This window comes from Ambystoma mexicanum, chromosome 14, assembly GCF_040938575.1.
Source record: "Ambystoma mexicanum isolate Mex_15411 chromosome 14, UKY_AmexF1_1, whole genome shotgun sequence".
Taxonomy (NCBI): Eukaryota; Metazoa; Chordata; class Amphibia; order Caudata; family Ambystomatidae; genus Ambystoma; species Ambystoma mexicanum.
This window is the reverse complement of record NC_090940.1, coordinates 380,315,627-380,335,890: the sequence shown is the minus strand read 5'-3', so window position 1 is coordinate 380,335,890 and position 20,264 is coordinate 380,315,627. Positions and strand designations below refer to the sequence as shown.

The window sequence follows — 20,264 nt, the reverse complement described above, 5'->3', positions numbered from 1 at the left end:
GGAGCTTGTTCAGCCAACGCAAGCCCATGATGGGTCTCAATCCCCCGTCTTTTCGGGATCAAAAAATAAGGGGAATACCATCCCTTGTTCCTCTCCGCTACAGGCCCCAGTTCTATGGCATCTTTCTCCAGCAGGGATAGGATTTCCTGCGCAAGGAGCGGATCCGGACGCTTCAAAGAGAGCTTCCCTGGTGGATTGTCGTGAGGCCTCTGCCGGAAGGGAAGACAGTAGCCGTGGTTTATGATCTCCAGAACCCACACATCTGAAGTAATGGCTCGCCATTCTCCAAAATGCTGCGCATGTCTGCCCCCAACCGGCGAACCATGGGACATGGCCTCATGACTGAGCTGACGTGGCTCCAAAAGTGCCTAAGGGCTAAGAGGCAACTGCCAGAGCGGCTTTGGCACCTCGAAAACCTTGCTTTCCATCTATGGTACTCCTATGGTGACCCCTTTGACTGGCAGCTCCTCTCGATCTACCAAAGGTAGAGTAGAACTGAAAGGAACCTCTCCCTCCATTGCTGTCCCCTAGGATGAAAAGGCGGAGGTGGACGTACTGCAGCACTCAAAGACTTTGCTGCAGCTTTGGAGGTCTGCAACCTCTCAAGGCTCTCGTCAGCCTTGCTGCCAAACAAGTGGACACAATCAAAGGGCATGTTGAGAAGCCGGGATTGCACATCAGGAGCAAACCCTGACTTCCGCAACCACGCAAACCTGCGCATCACGGTGCTCGCCGCCATGGACCAGCTGACACAGTCTGCCATATCCAAACCCGACTGAACGGATTCACACATGGCATCCTTGCCATCTTGCACGAGGGCTAGAAAACCATCCCGTTCTTCCCCTTCGAGAATATGCTCAGCCGCCAAAGATGCACAATTCCACAGAGAGCAAGTGAATCTCGCCAAGGCACAAACGGAGTTGGCTGCCTTCAAAGCCTTACCACCAGAAGAAAATACCTTCTTCGCCCAACCATCAAAGCACTTATCGTCCCCATCAGGAGGGATGGTAGGGTTCACAGCCTGCTTCGCGGGGGCCGTAGCCACCTGCACCACCAAACTCTCCAGAGTAGGGTGCGTCTACAAGTAGAAGGGGTCACTACTGGCTGGGCATTTTTTTTTGCGACTTATTCACTGCCGGGAGACTCTCCGGAGCAGTCCAAGCCACAGCCACCCTTCTTTGCAAAGCCATGTGAAATGGCAACACCGGGTCAGTGGGTGGACCTTGGTCCAGGATGTCCGTCAGATCATCCTGATCAAAATGAACAGGTGGAGCAGACCACCCCAAGTATTCAGTCACCCTTGACATGAGACGCCTATAGGAGGATTCGGCATGCGTCCCAGGCTCAGGCCTGCCAAACTGCACCTCTGGAGAGGTGTCAAGACCACTGGCGTCATGCAAGGACTGACCGAGTTCCTCCATCCGACTGTGCCTAGACAAAAGGTCATCAGGGACACCAGGAGGCACAACCATCTCCTCATCAGACCCTTTCTCCACCTCCGAAATATAACCCAAAAGGTTAGAACAAAGCCAATCTGGGAGGAGGAACAGAGTAGGGCTCAAAATCAGGCCTCACAGACTTACTGAGAGCCTTCCTCTGAGTTTGCACAGACCTCCGTGGTACCTCCAGCAGAACCTCCACAAACGGCGTCGAAGGGGCCAAGGGAATCGGTGTTGACGTCAACTTCTTCGAGGGCAGAGCCCCGAGAACGTCCCTCGACGGACACAGCGCTGATTGCGTCTACGCCTTCCTCAAAGGCTTCACAGGTTACGACGGTCTTGATGGCGTCGAGGACAGGGACCTGGCTCTGGCACGGCTACCGTGACCTTCCTTGTCCGATCGGGACCTCAACGGCTCCCGATGATCGTGCCGACCGCCCGAGCCCGAAGGCGTGCGAGTGGTGGACCGAGCCCGTTCCCTGCCGGCTTCTTTCCAAGGCACGGCCGGAACTGTGCCTTGCGATTTGAAAATCGCCACCATTTGCTGGCGGAATGCATCCCATTCTGCCCACGACGAAGACTTGGTGGGATAAGTCAACTGTCTGGCGGAGTCCTCCGACGAGGGCGGCGACCGGTGACGGCGCTTCCTAGAATGCCTCGAAGAGGCAGAGGAATGGTGGGAACGACAGACCGAGACCCCCTGGATTTTTGCCCCTCGAGTCATTGGTCGGAAGCCCAGCAGACTTCGATCTATGGGGCTTAGACACTCTACCTACCTTTAATTTCTTCTTACATTCCCACAAGGCCTTAGATGTTAGGGACTGGCAATCATCGCAGTCGTCGGTGGTGTGGGGCTTTTGCCGAGGCACCAGAAGCAGATATCGTGCAGGTCCATGATGGATATTTTCGAACTGCAGTCCCGACATTTTTTAAAGTCCGACTTCGGTGTAGTAGAAGAAGAAGACATCGCTATCGAAGAGAAGAATCGAGCGTGCCGAGATTCAGAAGCAAACACGTTTGTGGAAAAAACGGAACTGAGGCTACGGGTGCCGTGCGTCCTATACATAACATCCAGTGACGTCGACCCTGGAGGAACAACGTCATCGCAGGACGCCCTCTGCCGAAAATCTTCCGAAACAGCACAGCTGTGGTCATTATCTGTCATAGATGTGGAATACGTCAGAGGACACAGTCCCCTCGAAACTTCCAGATTCTCTGCAGCCCTACGGAACTCATCTGCCTGCTGCTAGCCATAATAACTGTAACTGAGCCTCCCACCGGAAACGAAGATGGTTGCTGTGTCCCTGCGCGGCATTGAGGGAGGAGCACCGCAGATGACATAGCGAAGAACCCCGGTGCTGAAACCGAGAACAGACCTCCACCGGTGATAATATTGTGTCTGGGGAGCGGCGGTTTCCCCCCACATCTTTTCTCTCCCCCTCCCCCCCAGGTGACACTACGGCAGGAAAACAACCGCAATCGGGCCATCCGAACCACAGGGGCCCGCAGCACTGCAAGTGGATAGCTTTCTTGGCAGCTTCAGCGCAAGACAGAAGATATGCACTCCACTCCCCTACCCCCGCCCCCGCCATGCTGCATCGAGGGGGGAGGGCCTAACAGGAGATGAGGAGCATGATTAGCAGAGAATGACCCAATGTTAAGACGGATTTCTGAACTCTGTCCTGGTGGCGCAGAAGTTCAGAAGGCCAACCTAATTACTTGGAACAGGGTAACCTCTGGACGAGCCAGACCAATCAAGGTAGCGATCGCGGCGGTCAAGACTAGGTCTCAAGAGGGGTGAGGGTGACTGAAAGCCCGCAATGAGCACACAAAGCAAGATCACTTACAAACTACTCCAAACAGGTGTTATATAAAAAATATATACACATTTATTTTAAGGCCTTTAAAACAATGACCGTAGTGAGAAAATCACAATATCACAATATTAAACCAACACATACCATATCAACACAATATATATACAAATACGACAGTCGCAAGCGTTATCTGCACGAAATGTGTAGTCCACCTAAAAGGGAGGAAAAACAGGCAGTGCAAAATAATGCTTAGACCCAGTTCACCTTCAGAGGCACCTAACTAGATGGAAGTCCGAGCCCTGCTTAGAGTGGAGCCTTGTGCTCAAAAGTACCTGCACGCGCTGGTGCCAACGGGCAAAAGGAGAAGCTCTTCGAGGGAAATCAGGCAGTTCAGTTTAGTGCACAAAAGAAGAAGAACAAGTTCCGCGACTCAAGCGCAGCCTCCACAGTGGGCAGAAGCAAAGCGCGAGTACGGAAAAGGGTGCTGTTTTACACAGCGGGGAAAAGCAATGGGCTCCTGCAGGAGGGCGACCAGATCCTAGCTATGCTACTCACCGGTCCCTGATGCAAGCAGACCCAGGCTTCTCCGCGTCAGTTTCAGCAGCTGGCAGGTTCAGAAGAGCAGGGAACGCCTCGTCGTCGTGTTGAGTAAAAAGACGTCCCAATCGAAGAAACCTGCACAGTTTGTTACCACAGCAGGGCAACGGAGCGGCCGTGTGTATCTGAGCCAAATGTACACTACTCACTTCAGACTTGGGAACGGCAAGTGTACGAAGCGTGTGAGAGTGACAAGGACTCGAAATACTACACAACCTGGCGGCGGTTACAGAGCAAGACTCCCGTGTAAGCTGGACAGTCAACTGGATGGCCCAGAGACGCTTCCGAAGGCTTACTGGCAGGAGATGGTGAAGATGCCGAGAATAGCTGTTCCCGCTATTCCAAAGGGTTGAAGTACCAGTGCAGGCCCTCTGGTTCGATCAAAGGTGAAAAGGGTTTCACAAGGCGACAGCAGTGCAGAGGAGAAGTCCTTCAGCGGGTCACCAGCGATTCCTCGGTCCAGCCTCTTGGTTGCAGGATACTTGGCTCCTGTATTCCTTCGTTCGTGAGAACTCAGGAGATCGACCTGGTAGTGGTGTTTCCAGCCCCCTCTTATCCACGGTTCCCTTCGCGCCAAAACGGAGGGGACCCAATGGGAGATCCGCTCATCAACACTCGCACCATTCGTGGACCAATCACGGACCACGGTGGTCCCAGGCATTCACACCACCCTAGACTCTCTGGCACCCAGGATGTGTATTGGGACCAGACATCCCAGCCCACATCCTGGAGGCACACACAAGACATGTAGAAGCCCGCGAAAGCATCCGTGTTTCGCGGGAAAGTACATGCCCAAATAAGGAAGGCCCCGGGTCGGCTCGACCTGGGGAAGGTGAAGGGAGCAAGACGGTCAGCGGACAGGACAAAGGAGCCTCGTGGTCAGGCAATTTTGGGAGCCAGGCCACCATTTTGGGTTAAGCGCGGAAAAAGCGTTCAGAACGCCAAAAGGCGTTCAAAACACAAGAAACGATCGCTGCCACCATTCCCGTCCCTGAATCACTTGCACCGATCAGATACAATCCTAAACGAGTATCTAGGGCCTGTAGAAGGCTAGAGACCCAAGAGAGCTGTAACTTAGCTTACAGTGCCCTCTTGTGTCATGTTGCACGAAAGCCGCAACATGATAAAAGAAACTACGGGAAACAGCGTTCCCCGGTACCGACTGTCTTAAGGGCATGTCAGATTCCCCGTAAGAAAGGAGCGAAAGCCCAGAGGAGTGCGGCAGAAGGCTGCACTTCTCTGGCAAAGTCAAGAACAAGGTGAAAAACAACAGCAAAACGTTTAGGGGTTGCCACATGGAAGGAAAATTACCTACAATTACGAAATCTTTCCTAACACCCAACAAGCAGGGAACAGAGGAAAGGTAGAGACTTGAGCCCCCTATAACAGTTTGCCACTGAGTATGTGACAGAGGAGTGCACCAGGAAGGAGGCAACAACGGGAGCCAGCTGGCAGAGGATCACCCCTGACCCCAAAGCCCATATAGAGCTACATGTCATGAGCAATTAGAGTTTCAGGGCCACATCATGCACATCGAAGGACCTCTCTAGGAACAGAGAGAGCCCCGGAGCCCACCTCTTCGTGGCAGAGCATCAGCCAAGTGATTCAGCCGGAAGGGCAAATAGTGGGCATACCCAGCACAGACACAATATATTGGAGGACCCCATGGCAAGTGCGAGTCCCGTTGTGTGTCCACCCTGAGCATCTCTCTCTGCTAAGAAACCGGAGGCCAGGTTTAACCAGTGGAAAATAGCAATAGAAAAGCCTTTCGCTCAGCTCTGGCTCGAATACCATTGTCAGACATCCCGCTTGGAAGCCTTGCATATGGGCAGGATGAAGACTGTTAAAAGCTCAATCAGGAATATGCTCCAGTACCCAAAGCTAACACTAGAATTACCGCTGATTTAAGAGGAGGCAGTCCAGCCCGCCACTAAAGGGGACATTCAGCGCCTATTCCACTCTCTGCAAAAAGAAATGGCATCAACGGCAAAAGATCTTAAAAGCTCTTTTCAAGAACTGTCACATACGGTACAACAAAATTAATCTAAATTGGATAACCTGGAAACAGCCTTCTGCGAGCAAACACAATTCTATGACCAACTAGAGCAGAGGGTGACGCCACTGGGAACATACCGGCGTAAGAAAAGCTAGAGGATGCCAAAAAAAGCTCCCGCAGAAACACTCTTCGAATAAGTGGAATGCCGTGAGAATTTCTAGATCGTGATCTTGAAGGGTATGTTCATGATTTATTTCAAGAAGTACTAGGAGATGAAATTGTAGGCCGTACACTGGACCATACACAGAGTGTTTTCCAACTTTAATATGAGGTGAAGTCTCGTCCCAGATGTCCTAGTACGGGTCAATTTCTTCAAAACCAAGGAGCTCCTCTTTCAAAAGTCTAGGGCGATGGGCGAAATACTATTTTGAGGAACAACAATACAACTGTTTCAGGATCTCTCCCAGGGAACAATAAAACGCCCTAGACAAATTAAGCCATTGACCACATGAAAAAGGGGTCCGATACAAATGGGGCTACCCGTTTCGGATCATCTTCGAAATGGATGGATCCCAGCACCAGTTTCCTTCACTTAAGGCGGCAGTGGAAACTCTGAAGATTCCAGAAGCGGAGGTACATGTGCCAGATGAGCCGGCATCGGAGGCATCAGCACCTCCATGGACACAATCAAAATCAAGGAAGAGTAGACGCCACGACTGTAGAGACCATCAATGGATAAACAAGAGAGGAGCAGAGACTAATAAGCACCGGACTGAATAACGGACTAGGCGATTCAAGTTAACGTTGCCCTTTTAGGGAGGACACTGCGACTTTATGGGTCAAGGTAATTTTGAAGCTGTGATACCAAAGTGTGGCACACTAATGATATTAATTGGAATGTCAGCAGCAGGTTGAGTATTTTGCAATTGTTCATATTAAAAAGGTTGATAGGAACACATGTCCTTATTCAAGCAGAATGCTTGATGTTAACCCCGCAGGGGGTCGCTCCAGTTTCGATTTTCTCATCCTTTTTTTTTACTTTTACTGTGTGGCTATTGGATCTGAAAGGTAGTAGGAAGGATTGCTTAATTGGGAGTAGAAATGTAGTACAGTATCCTAAGAGGAGGTGCATGTGTAAAGAGGTCATGGGTGTAAATCAGTCCTGTATGCGCAAACAGCTTCTACGTATCGGAATAGATCGTCAGATATGCACTTTGTGGCTATAGATCATGGCTGATGCGAAAATAGTGTCCATAAATGTCCTGGGGCTCAACTCTCTGAGGAAGAGGAAAGAGGTCCTCTTGAAATGAAGAGAGCTCAAAACGGACATTGCCCTTCTTCAAGAGACTCACTTGCTGAGCCGAGATTCGAATGAGATGACGCTGGTTTCTGCATCAGTATTTCGCCTCTTCATCTACTAAGAAAGCTGGTGTGGCTATCCTAATGGTGAAATACCTACAATTTGAGCGTGTGAAACTGATAAAAGATACCAAAGGGAGATATATAGGGGTTGTAACGCGCATAGCGGGAAAATACCTCACTGTAGTGTCAGCATATGGTCCAAATCAACAACAAGAACGGTTCTACACGGATCAATTCCCTCAAATAGCACAATTTCAGCAAGGAGAGCTGGTGATGGGGGAGATTTTAACTTGGTAGTAGATGGTGGTATAGTTAGATCAGGCCCAGAATCTGCTGCTGAGTTGGCGAAGGCAATTCCCCTCAAGAGGGCCATGGCCAACTTAAAACTAGTTGATGCTTGGTGGAAACCTCCACCCTCAATGCCGAGACTATTCTCATTTCTCGAATGTGTACCACACCTATTCCAGAATTAATTTTTTCCTGGTGTCCCAATCCCTATTTCCAGGTATCTCAGCAGCCACCATTGAAGTGGCTTTAGTGTCAGACCATTCTCCCATCATGCTGCACTTAGAAGGTTATGGCGTGGGAGGTAGGATCCCATGGGATGGAGACTGAACGATTCACTACTCACTTATTCAGCCACATGCTCCGACATCACTGAACGGATTACACAGCACTTTCAAGAAAAACTTACGGGGGAGGTGGACTGCTCAGGAGTGTGGGAGGTCAAGCCCACAATAAGGGGAGAACGGATTAGTATAGCTACAGCCCGTAAAAAGTAATTAACAATTCAGAAAGGACAAGCTGAGGAGAGAGTGACCACATGGGAATACCAGTACAAGAGGGATGGGGCCAGGAAAACATATCGGCAACTAAGTGGCAAGAGCGGAGATGAAGGCATTATGGGCAGGGGACATTACACATAAATTGCTCCATACTAAACATTTATATTTTAGCACCTCCAATAAGGCGTCTCAAATACTTGCTTACAAACTCCAGGCACAACGGAATAGCACGGCAATGGGTGCCTTACAAGACAATTACGGTCAATTACATACTGAGGAATCAGAGAAAATACAGGTCCTGTCGCAGTACTATTCTGAACTGTTTGCGGCGGACCCCGCTGCGAGCCCACAACAAGAAGCCTTTAATATAGAGGCCCAGCTCCCTCAGATCACAGATGAGCACGTCTGAAGAAACTGCATATGCTATCAGCTTCCTCCCAGGCAACAAAGTGCCATAGCCGGACGGCTTTACAGCCACCTTTTTCAAAAGATTCTCTGCGGTTCTTTCCCACCACATGGCAACTTTGTTTAATTCCTGCAGTAACAGGCAAGATTACAGCTACTATAGGGGAATAATCAAATCTAACTACTTGCTAAACCTTACAAAGACCAAACCCTGTGTTCATCTTACAGACCGATCGCAGTCCTCAATTACGATTCCCGAATATATTCAAAGGTGTTGGCCACGAGACTAGACCAGGTTTTGCCAGAACTGGTGTTGCTGGATCAAACGAGGGTTCATTGGCAGGCGTCAAGCACACAATAACATCCGTAGAACAATAAACATTTTGTCCTGGGCGCACAAACACAAACGAGCAATTACCTTACTCTCAATCGACGCAGAAAAAGCGTTTGATCATGTTGATTGGTCATATTTATCCAAAGCCTTAGAGGGGTTTGGGTTAGGCCAGCGTTTTCGCAGACTGCTACTGGCCAACTTTGTATTGCTGACCACAAAGATTAAAGTAAATGGGATTCTCTCCAGCCCAGTACACTTGCACAGAGGAACTCGCCAGGGGTGCCTGCTGTCCCCATTGTTGTTTGCCTTATCTATGGAACCATTGGCCTGTGTGGTGAGCTCGTCTGCAGACATTAAGTGTTGGAAATAGCGGGCTACCATCACAAGCTAGCTTTGTATGCAGACAACCTCCTCTTCTACATACATCTCTAGAACCACAATACCACACATTATTACTCTATTGGAACGATTCTGCAAGGTCTCTGGCTTTAAAATCAACCTAACAAAGTCAACTATACTTAATATCACGGAGCTGCCAGATACGGTAGCACAGCTAAAGAGAGATTGTCCCTTCTCATGGGCCTCGCAAACTTTGAAATACCTGGGGGTGAACCTAACGCAAAATATGGAGACTTATATACAGCTAATATCATCCCATTGCTTAGTAGAAACAAGCAAGATTTGATAAGATGGGGGCTCGGAAATATCCTGGTTTAGAAAAATGGCAGCTGTAAAGAGGACTATTGCCGCGCTTGCTGTATATCTTCCAGGCGTTACCAATCTGGATACCGAAAAAGCCCTTAAAAGATCTGCAGTAGCAGATATTTACCTTTATATGTTATGATATATGATATGATATGATAAGGCATTTATAACGCGCCTATACACAAGTGTTTCAAGGCGCGACGAGGCTGGGGGGGGGAGACAAGGGGAGACAGACAAAAATCCTACTAGGCCAGGTGTCATTCAGATCGCGCAAGTGGAGGGGAAGGGAAAAGTGCAAGGGGGAAAGGGAGAGGAGAAGTGCAGAAGAGGCCGAGAGTAGCCAGGCATACACTGATGGCAGCTAAAATAGTGGGGGGGGAGGGGCTGGCAGTGGCAGATGTCGAAAGCTATTTGTATGCGGCTCAGTTAGCGCCAGCATTGGAAAGCTATGAGGGGTCTTGAATACAAGTAACTAAACATTGGGTGAACATTGAGCAAGAAGCCATATGGACCCCGATACAAGAGATATGTTCAGTCTCCCCCAAAATCTGTGGGATCGGGATGGGGTTCTCCCAACATCTAGGGCCACACTGGAATACTGGAACAAAGCAGTGCGCAAATATAAGGTGATTTCACATCCCTCCCCCAAGACAGCATTATGGGATAATAGGGTGTTCCCCCCGGTTAGATAAGGGAAGATTTATCCGCTGGAGAGAGGGAGGTTTACACATGCTGCGCCAGTTTTATTAAAGACAATCGCCCTCTCCCATTTGGGGAGTGTAGACAGGTTTATGGGGTGCTGGAAAAGGTTAGGTTTGAGCATTTGCAGCTACAGCACTGGGCCACCCAATCGCGGCTGACAACACTGGGGAAACTTGAGACAACTACAATTGAAGATTTGTTTCATGGAGATCCCCCCCCACCCTCAGGGCTAAACTAGCGACTCTATACAAGGTGCTTAATAAGATTTAAACCCCCATGCACATATATGACCAGGTGGGAGTCCGATATGAGAAGGCCGATAGATGATCTTATGTGGTTCAACGTATGGGCACAGGCTAATAAAACATTGCAAGCAGTTCTCCTGAGAGAAAATGGCTTTAAATGAATACTTCGATGGTACCTTGCCCCTCAGTGTATACACAAAATTACCCCAACCCTCCCCCTAAATGCTGTCGGTGTAACGCACTTTTGGGCTCATTCTTCCACATGTGGTGGGAATGCCCCCAAGTACAAACATTTTGGCAAAGGGCAATTGCCCAAATGAAAGTTATTTATGGGTTTGACCTAGAAATGAATCCATTGGTTTTATTTCAGGGAAACAAAGATACAAAAGGACATTACAGGCTCACAGCCAGAAGCTCCAGATTGGTTACATTTTTTCTAGTGGCAGCACGTTTGATTAATGCACAACACTGGAAATCGCAAAACGCATTGGGCATTAAGGAATGGTGGGCCAAAGTATGGCATGTGGCAGCTATGTCCAAAATTGAAGAAGCAATGCAGGGAACAATGACAAAGTTTTTGGCGGACTGGGCCCCTCCGATCACTTTTGTAAATGCATCTGACAATCCTGGTACCCATCACAAACCCCGCAAGATGTCTTCTTCTCCATTATTATAGTGAGTGCAACTACCTGCCTTGTCTGCACCTCCGCCTGCGACCAAAACATAAGCCATCCCCTTCCTCACAAGTTCCAATAATTTATAGAATTGCCACACAGACTGCTTGAATTGATTTGTTTATGTATTTTATTTTGTTGTTTCTCTTTCTTATTCTTACGTTATCAAATTAGTTTGAAAACAGTCATATACAACACAATGTACTGCCAATCGGAAACAAGAGCTTGGTGTAACTAGTTACTGAGAGTTATAAGCATTGCTGAAACCTTAGACTATATAAGCATCTGACGAAACGGTTGTTGTGAATGACTCAATAAATCTTAAATGACAAAAAAAAAGGATACTTCCCAGAAATCTCAGGTAGATGTATCAGATGTGACAGCGCATCCACGGATTTCCTTCACGTGGCCTGGGGATGACCTACCGTAAAGCATTTCTGGGAGCAGGTATTTGACACGATTAGCGCTGTCACGGGGCAGGAGGTAGAACTGAATCCGATGACGGCTTTGCTGGGCTACACTAAGCGGATCACCAAGCACACACGAAAATTGGTGGAACTGCTCTTGATACTGGGCAAGAGACGAGTGATGATGCTGTGGGGAGGGAAGAAAAGTCCAAAGATAGCTCAATGGAGGGCAGATATTTTATATTTTAATGACCTGGAAGGCGGATGGGGTTTCCTGACCCGTAATCAATATGGCGATAGACATATCTGGGACCCTTATGTCCAATTCTTGATTAGACAATCTGACGACGGAGAGGTGGAACCTACCATACCCTAGCTTAAACTACAGAAGCTATTTGGAACAATGTCTTGCTGCGTTACACATGTAGACTTTTCAAACACTCAACCAATGCTGAGCACCGCGAAAAAGAGCATGGTGTGGCACTAAATGATAGACGCACAATTTATGGAGCTACAAGGGAAATGTATCATGTAAAATGTTGGACAGTACCACAGAGTGAGAAAGGGATAATGGGGATGTTGGCACACTGGTGCCGGTTATGTTTTAAATGCCAATAAAAAAGTTTTTTTTTTTTTTTTTAAAAAGGTGGAAATCTTGCACATTTACTTCTGGTCGTTTCTCCTAGGTGCTCAAAAGCAGACTTCTGGCAATTCTTCCAACCATGGACACATTCATGATTCCTCGTACACTGCTTCTGCAGGCGGCGAGGCTCACCGCACCATTCCTTCCCAGGGTTTTTGGCAGTCTACACCGATACACTTTCCCACCTTTCTAACCCCTCACAAATTATCTTCCTGGTGCAAACCATTAACGGTAAATAACTAATCCGCTTTGCATTTAACAAAAACACATTTGTAAAATATCAAAATCTGATCTTTTGTTTATTGCAGGTTTCAGAATTGTCAATTCCTGCATCATCACAACTACTGCGGTCTATTCCTTTTTGAGTCCATTTTTTTTATTGTTGTAAAAGTGAGTATTACCTTTGGTGCGTGTGACAAATACTGCTTGCCCATTGACATTTGGCTCAAAAGACGGAATTTGTTGTCTTGAAGTACATAAATTCCCTTCCAAGAAAAAAAGATCATATGTTAGACAGCATTTAGTAGCTCCCAAATGTCAATAAACAAGGTACAATTTCATCTCAGGAAAAAAGTCATGCTTGAGAAACAATATTTATTTTAAAATCTTCGTTTTGAAACAAAATGTGAATATTTGTACTCCAAGTATAGCGTAAACAAGCCACCATTCAGAAAGAATAACCCTTTTCAACTGTGTGGTTTGCTCATATTTCCTCGGTCTATGCATGCAATAGAAAAGCAATCTTGGGGACGTGTAAAATAGGACGATACATTCAAAAGCATCGGGATTGGTTAGAACATAGAATTATTTGATCCAATATGGTTTCACACAAATGTTCATAATTACTCAAAAGTTAAAAAACAAACTGCCCTTTATCTAAACAAAGTAAAAATTCACTTATCGAGACGGCTTTACCACTTAATGAATACCCTGACTAGGTTAAATGGGTCTGACACTATCAGCTTTTCCAGCAGAGAATTTCAAAGAAGCGTGTATAGTGCACCATTGGTTTCTTTGCAAGATAAAAGAAGGTAAAACTAAAAGAAATATGTCTGGTGAGTGTAGCATGGACCCATTGTGTGGGCTTGGGTCTTGTCACTTAGGATATTAGAAATTAAGACCAATAACCAAGTACACAGTAGTATGGATGATTCTCAACTCAAATACTATAAGTGTCAGGATATTGGTGGACAAATGAAATATTAGTGGTCAATGCTTCATAAGTCCATCCCTAAACAGAGGCTTCCCTCTTGGAGTTTCTCACTCAAAATAACCAAGGACATGGTCCTCTGCCTCTTCACACCAAAGGTGATCCTCAGTACAAGTGTTCAACTTGCCCAAATTTCAATTTAAATCCAGAATCCAGGCAACAAAAGTCCAAAGTTCAAAAGTGTACAAAAACACACTTCAGGTCTCAACATGCACCTTACTCCAAAAAATGGAAGACAAAAACTCATCAAATGGTTGTGGGACACATACAGAGTGTATGGGATATTTCTCAAAGGTATATCCGTACATACAGGTTATTGGAGTGATATTCACAGAAAGTAGTCTTAAGTCTGATAGACAGAAAAATCATAAACAGTTTCTAAGCTTAGGAAATCCTTGCAGAGCAAATGGCCAATATAAGTAACCCGATTGACCATTGATGATTTTGAAATAAACAAGCAAGTGATCTCCTGAAACAGATAGCCAACATGTGTTTGAGCTCAGCTCTTCCTCAGGGCTGTACTCCAATGAATCAATTAAAAAATAAATCCTATGCATAGTTACATGCAGTGTGAGAAACGGGAGGGTATTGTCACTTTTGAACCCCTTGGATCCTCTACACAGGTGGCCAAGGAAAGACCATCACTATTGGATCCCAGCCCTGAAGGCAGAGAAGCGAGGGAGGATCACCTGGGTGGAGGGTTCTTGGGGAGTTGGGGTGAAATGTTCCCAGGTGAGACGCAGTATTTCCCTCTTCCATGCCATGATGAAACCCTAGCCCCAGAAGCTTTTGTGGGATATTGTTACCCCATTCCCTCCGGTCAGAACAACAACAGGAGAAAAGACGATCCTCGCAGACCCAGAAGGAGGGTGAGAAAGAATAGCGTGCCCTTGGACAAAACATGGTATCTCCCTTTTCCTAGTGACAACCAACCCAAACCCTCCCCGAAATGTATGGGCTATATAAGCCAGCTCCCCTCATTTCTCCACCATTGGCACTTGACTGTACTAGGACGAAGAAGCAAATAAGAGCAATGAAGCCTATGCCCTCTTTTACCACACTAGTACTGGGAAGAGGTATGCCTGCTAGTAGTAGTTAACATCGGGCATTTCCCTTTAATGGGAGTCAGGGAGGACTGACTAATCATTCACACCTGCAACCTGTAAAGGGGCTGCAGTTGTATAAATGGAGCCCAACCCAGTGGAAGAGGGAATCTACAGGAAAAGTACCTGGAGGCCTGTGCATGCAACAGAAGACCTTTCAACATGGTGTGGGAGTGAGGACTCCCTGGAACGGACCAAGAAAGATGAAGGGAGCCGTGCTGGAAGGCTGCCCCGTTCCTTTCTATTTAAAGGGCTTGTTCCCATGTGGTGGAGGACCACCCCAGCAGTGTCAGAGGGGCAGAAGCTGGAGCCCCGGCACTAGAGGAAGAAGGCTGTGCGGTCCGCACTGCAGCCCAAACATCCTAAGTGACCAGTAAGTTTCTGGCGTGTAAGAAACCGGATGTGTCTGTGTGTGTGAACGTAAGCATTTTATAAGATACATTGTATAGGAGTGGTCACGTGTGGCAGAAAACACATTTTCGAAGGTCTCTGAACAGTGAACAGCTCAATTAAGTGGAACTAACGTTTATGCTTGTTGAGTATACAAGAAAGGGAAATACTTGTATTGGAGTGGTCGCATGTGGCAAGGGGCAAGTTCTCTTTAGTCTTTGAACACCGAACTATTCAATTAAAGCAAAACAAGCAATTATATTTGTCTACCATTAAACAAAATGGAATATCTTGCATTGGAGTAATTGCATGTAATGAGAAACACGTTTTCGAAGGTCTCTGCACATTGAATTATACATTTAAAGTGAAATTAAGAATTATTGAACTCCATATGAAGGGAAAATAAACCTTAAACTAGAGTTTTATTATTGGACACCAAATTGAATTAAGACTTTGTTGCTAAACATCAATATTAACCAAACTGTGGAAGATAAATACATTTTGTGTTTCTTTTGGAATGCTGTTTTTGAACTTGGGGAAGGGAACCCTGAGGATGGCTAATGACAAGTGTAAGCTCAAGGGGAACATTACAAAAAAAACATACATGGAAGGGCCTAGTGGGATGACCATTCTGGATTACTTTTTTTTTTATTAGTAATGGGCACTTTGATTACATTGAAGAACTTGATATATTTCACTAAATATAGCGATCATGCTATGATATCGCTAAAAATGAATATCAAAGGTCAACTAACACAGAATAAATTGGGGATCCAGAGTTAAATGCAGGGAAAAATCAGATAACTTGGTCGGATAAAAACATTAAACTGTAAATACATATATGAACACTTAGATGAATATTGCATTCCCTGCTAATGCTAATTTCCCAGGGGACAAAAGAGTGGCCTGGTAGAAGCAGCTGATAAACAGAGTTATTCCTGTAGGTAATAGGTTTGCGTTTAAAGGAAATCTGGGGAAGAGTAGATGTTATGACCCAAAAATCAGGACAGCCAAAAGCAATCTCAGGCAAAGTATTAGAATAATAAAAAGGCAAACAACTGATTTGCGGATGGCAAGCTCTATGATTAAGAAAAAGAAGAATACCTACAGGAACTAGTTGAAAAGATGGCATATGAATAGTAGGAATGTAAAATAGCAGAAAATGTTAGAAATTCTGACAACTATGGACACCAAGCCTATGTGGAAAGAATTTACTGAGGGGAGAGGGATGAAAACAGAGCATATAATAAATCCCGTCGATGAACGAACATGGATAGAGCATATTCGTATGTGTTTGGAGCTCAAGATCATGCCAGTGTCGAGGATGCCCCAATGGAAGTATTCCTTACAATATTGCTTTTCATAAATTAACCATCATTATGATAATAAAAAGGCATTAAAAGGGATCACGGGCACTTGCTCCAGATGGGCTTCCCAATACTGTACTTTAAAGTGACCCAGAGATATCCTGATGTTTTTATGCACTACAATTTGTAAAGAGGTGAAAATACTGGGTAGTTGGCATAAAGCCATACTTAGCACAGTATTTAAACAGCATCAGTGAGATGACCCAATTATAAATTGTCCATGTTGAACTCAACATGAAAATTATTTGGGGCAATTGTGTCAAATTAGTTAAATAAATCGAGTGAGGAAAATGAAATTATTGGCCCATTTCAGGTTGGGTTTAAACCCAGATCATGCACTGCTCACGGTGTTGACCTTTCTGTAGTCGGTTGCGCTGATCCTGCAGTCTGTGGTCGAAAAGGAAAGAATCCCAAGAAGCATACAAGCTCTGATTGGTAGCAAGAGGTTGTGCGCTCCATAAGAAAACCCTCAGAAAAGGGAAACACCCCAAATGTGTTGCACTTGCAGCTGGGATTAGATGACAACAGGTAGAGCTTACCTCTGGATGGCAGTATAGCAGAGCAAACCACAAGGAGCACAGTAATCCAAAAACAGTAGGCAGGGAATACAGCAGTGCAGCTTCAGTGTGAGAGCAGCAGCAGAAAGGCAGATATCGGATGCTGCTCTCAAGAGAGCAGCAGCAAAATACATAAAGGTAGGTGAAGCTCTCAAGGGAGAGTCGCGACAGATAGACAGATTGCAACAAGGCTAAGGCTCACGGATATAAGCAGCGAGGATCGGAGCAAGGAACGAGGAATGAAGGCAATCTAAGCTAGGGAAATGGAAAAAGCAGAGAACAAGAATTGGGGAGCGGCAGTTATCAAGTGTGAAGCAACGCACACAGTTTACTCTTTCCTTCCCCTATATACAAGCCTGCTGACTGTCGACGCTCAGTGAGCATTCTGCCAACTTGGATGACCACTAGACCGTCATGTCTAGCAGACCACTGCGCCAAAGGGGAGCACCATGTTAGGGGGGAAAAAAAAAACAGCGGACTGGAGATCTCTTTCATGTATGCCAGATAGACCAGGCTGGACCAGGTTTCCCGACACACGGTTTGTTACTGATAAACTCTTTGATAACGAAGCCCCTTAAGCGTGGTAATTCCCCATTGCACATAATGTTAATCGACCATAAGTCTACATTTGATACTGTGAATAGGGAAAAATTGTGTTGGAAGCTTGAGAGCTGGGGGACGCCTAATGATTTGCTCCATATTTTACAAGATTTTCGCACAGGTACACATGTACAAGTGAGGTTGGGTAGCATGGGTGCCTGCACTGAAGATGTTTTGACAACTAAAGGCCTAAAGAAAGGCTGCATGCTAGTGCCCATGCTCTTTCCTTTTAAATGGCAGATTTTTGGACCACACTAAAGTAGGTTTGCCTCGTATGGCAGAAAAACGATCTAGGAATGCAGTACCAAATTAATTAGTCATACATCACGCAGACTGACTACATAGTGTTTGGGCCGATGGCGAGAAAGAGAGGGAGTATATATCTGGGAAATTCACGTATATAAAGGGTGATGGAAAATAAATATTTGGGTATTTGCCCAAGTGAGAGGTAAACGCTGAAGTTATCCTGCAAGCAAAACGCAACATGTCTTTGGCCCTTGTAGCATTAACAAAGACATTCATAAAAGAAACTGCAGGATTTAGTTTAAAAAGCTATTATTATGAGCTATGGACAGTGTATTGCACCCACTATCATCTACAGGATTAAAGGCATTTTATCCTTTAAGGTTTGATTGCCTGAATTGGTTAGATGGTATAATATGGTGGAGAATTTTGAGGATAGCTCAATGTGTTTCTATAAAGGAGATGCCTTTGGAGTTCGGGCTAAGCTCAATATCAGGTTCAATATTTCTGAAACGTGGTCTCATATATGAATGCCTCTATGGAGCTAAAGTGTCCCTTATTATTCATCTTGAGGAACACTATGAAAAATAGCACATTTGGTGGATATGGAGGCATTTAAGAAATCATGTTTGGAGTTGTTTGAAGGTGTAGAATGGACTCCAGAGTGGGAGATGGATGAGATTAGTTTGAAGGAGTTTACAGTTTGGGATTGAGGCCAGAACCGCACACATCTAGCAGGATTAAAAACATATAAGGATTATATGGAGTGTCAAACTACTTATTTGAGGCCTCAACCGTATCCAATCCGATCTCCGGCCCCCGCTTTAAGAAGATTTATTATGCTTCTTTGTTTCAATCAATTACCTACACTTAGTGCCACAGGGCCTAGGGTCCGGAAAACCTTAGAGGAAAAGGGCTGCTGATTGAGCAAATGTCAAAGTCAACCGAAGTCCATTCAGCATGTACTGTCAAGCTGTTGCATGCTGGGAAGTTTGTATGTATCCTATTTTGGGAATTTGCCAGTAATATAGACAAAATTAAAAGTAAATCCTTTTGGAGAAAATGCCTCATGGCCAGTAATAAGCGTTTTAATATGGCCCTGTCTAAACTTCCGCAAAGAATTGCAGTGTTACTTGAATCTGTGAAATAAGAAAGTTGTCTTGGAATTGGAAAAGAAATGATATTTTAATAAGTTAGAAGTTTCATTGTGTTCATTATGATGAAATGTAAAACTGCCATTATGAAATGTAATATTTTATAGATATATGTATTTTTGAATATATTTTGTGAAAAGTTCTTTTAAACTGATACGCACACAAAAAGAATATCCATTTCGAATGAGAAAGCAGTTTGAACAAAATAAACCATTGAAGATACTTGGACAAATGATAGGACACAACTTGAACCGTGGCCAGTATTAATCTGGAATATAACCGAGCCAAACCCTCCTGAGACATTTCCCTTAGTGAGTCACATTAAATTATCCAGTGATGCTTTAGTGTTGAACTGGAATGAGAAGAGAATCTGTCGAATTGGGGATATCTTCAAATCGGCACCATGAATTACTTTACTCGGGAATAGGTATTCAAGCATGTCTCATAGGGTTAATGCAATTTCAAAATATACAGCGTGCTAACTAAAGCCCATTTATTTTAATTGCCTGGATTTTAACAATTTAATTAACAGACTGAAATAATGTGCCTGTTTGGCCGAGATACCTTAAAGTCATACTTTTCTTCCCAGTCTTAAATGCAATTAAGGAAGAGTTTTTTAAAACCTCTTTTACAGAGCCTGAATGTACGGCAATGTCATCCAGCTTATGTATTTCTTTAGGGCATCAAGGATGCTTTTATTGCTTGGTCCTTGAAATCATATGTTGAGGAAGGTCACTGGCGTAAGGGAATAGACATTCAATTGCGTTAGGGGTACGGATGTATTATTGTGCAATGTGAGGGTTCAGTAATGCAAGGTTGGAAACTGCTTGTAGAAGATGAGACATTTTATTAAAGAACATGTTTGCAAATAAAGCCTTGCTTGCTGTACTGTATCAGGGAATGCCCCATCTATTCTAAAGACTAAGGTAACAGCTCCTAACATAGGTAAACTGGCCCTCATACTAACAACAAAACATTCAAAGAATATAATAAAACAACTTAAGATGACAAACGAGAATTGAACATTATCTGGATGTCCTGGGGTTATCCCTTCCCCAGGGTTTTTAAAGTCAACTGCCCAAATGTTCAAAGGAAAAGAAAAGGCTTGAACCAGTTCTTGTCAGTTACGAATTAAAACAAAAGTTCAAACAAAACTCCAATGATAACAATACTCTGGTTTCCGCTGAAAGTATCCCCTTCCAATTCCAGCCAAGAAAATAGCACCAATGGTAATCCTGGATCTCTTCTTTCTAAGATTATTTGCCACAGTTCAAAGAATAGGTTAACAACAACTTCTTCTACAACTTTACAATTGGTTAAAACCTCTGCAGTACATTTGGTATAATTGTCAGGATGCTTCTCTTTGGGTTGACGTTTCCCTCTTAACAACCACTCTTTTGCTTTTGTTACTATGAGAACAGTCACTTTTGACCCACAGTATACCACTATATCAAACCACTTAAATGTGACATTCACTGACAGTATCATACCACCACAGTGCAGGTACTTCTGCTTCAGTTATATATTTC

General features: G+C 45.2%; 1 protein-coding gene across 6 annotated transcripts in view; it reads right to left on the bottom strand.

Annotated features, from left to right (window-relative positions):
* TRAPPC6B (trafficking protein particle complex subunit 6B) overlaps positions 1–20,264 on the bottom strand; it is a 351,021-nt gene that overhangs the window by 209,711 nt on the left and 121,046 nt on the right. For all 6 annotated transcript variants that reach the window (XM_069637497.1, XM_069637496.1, XM_069637501.1 and 3 more), the window contains one exon: positions 12,513–12,596. In XM_069637497.1, the coding sequence (XP_069493598.1) occupies positions 12,513–12,596 (84 nt within the window). The remainder of the gene's footprint in view (positions 1–12,512; positions 12,597–20,264) is intronic.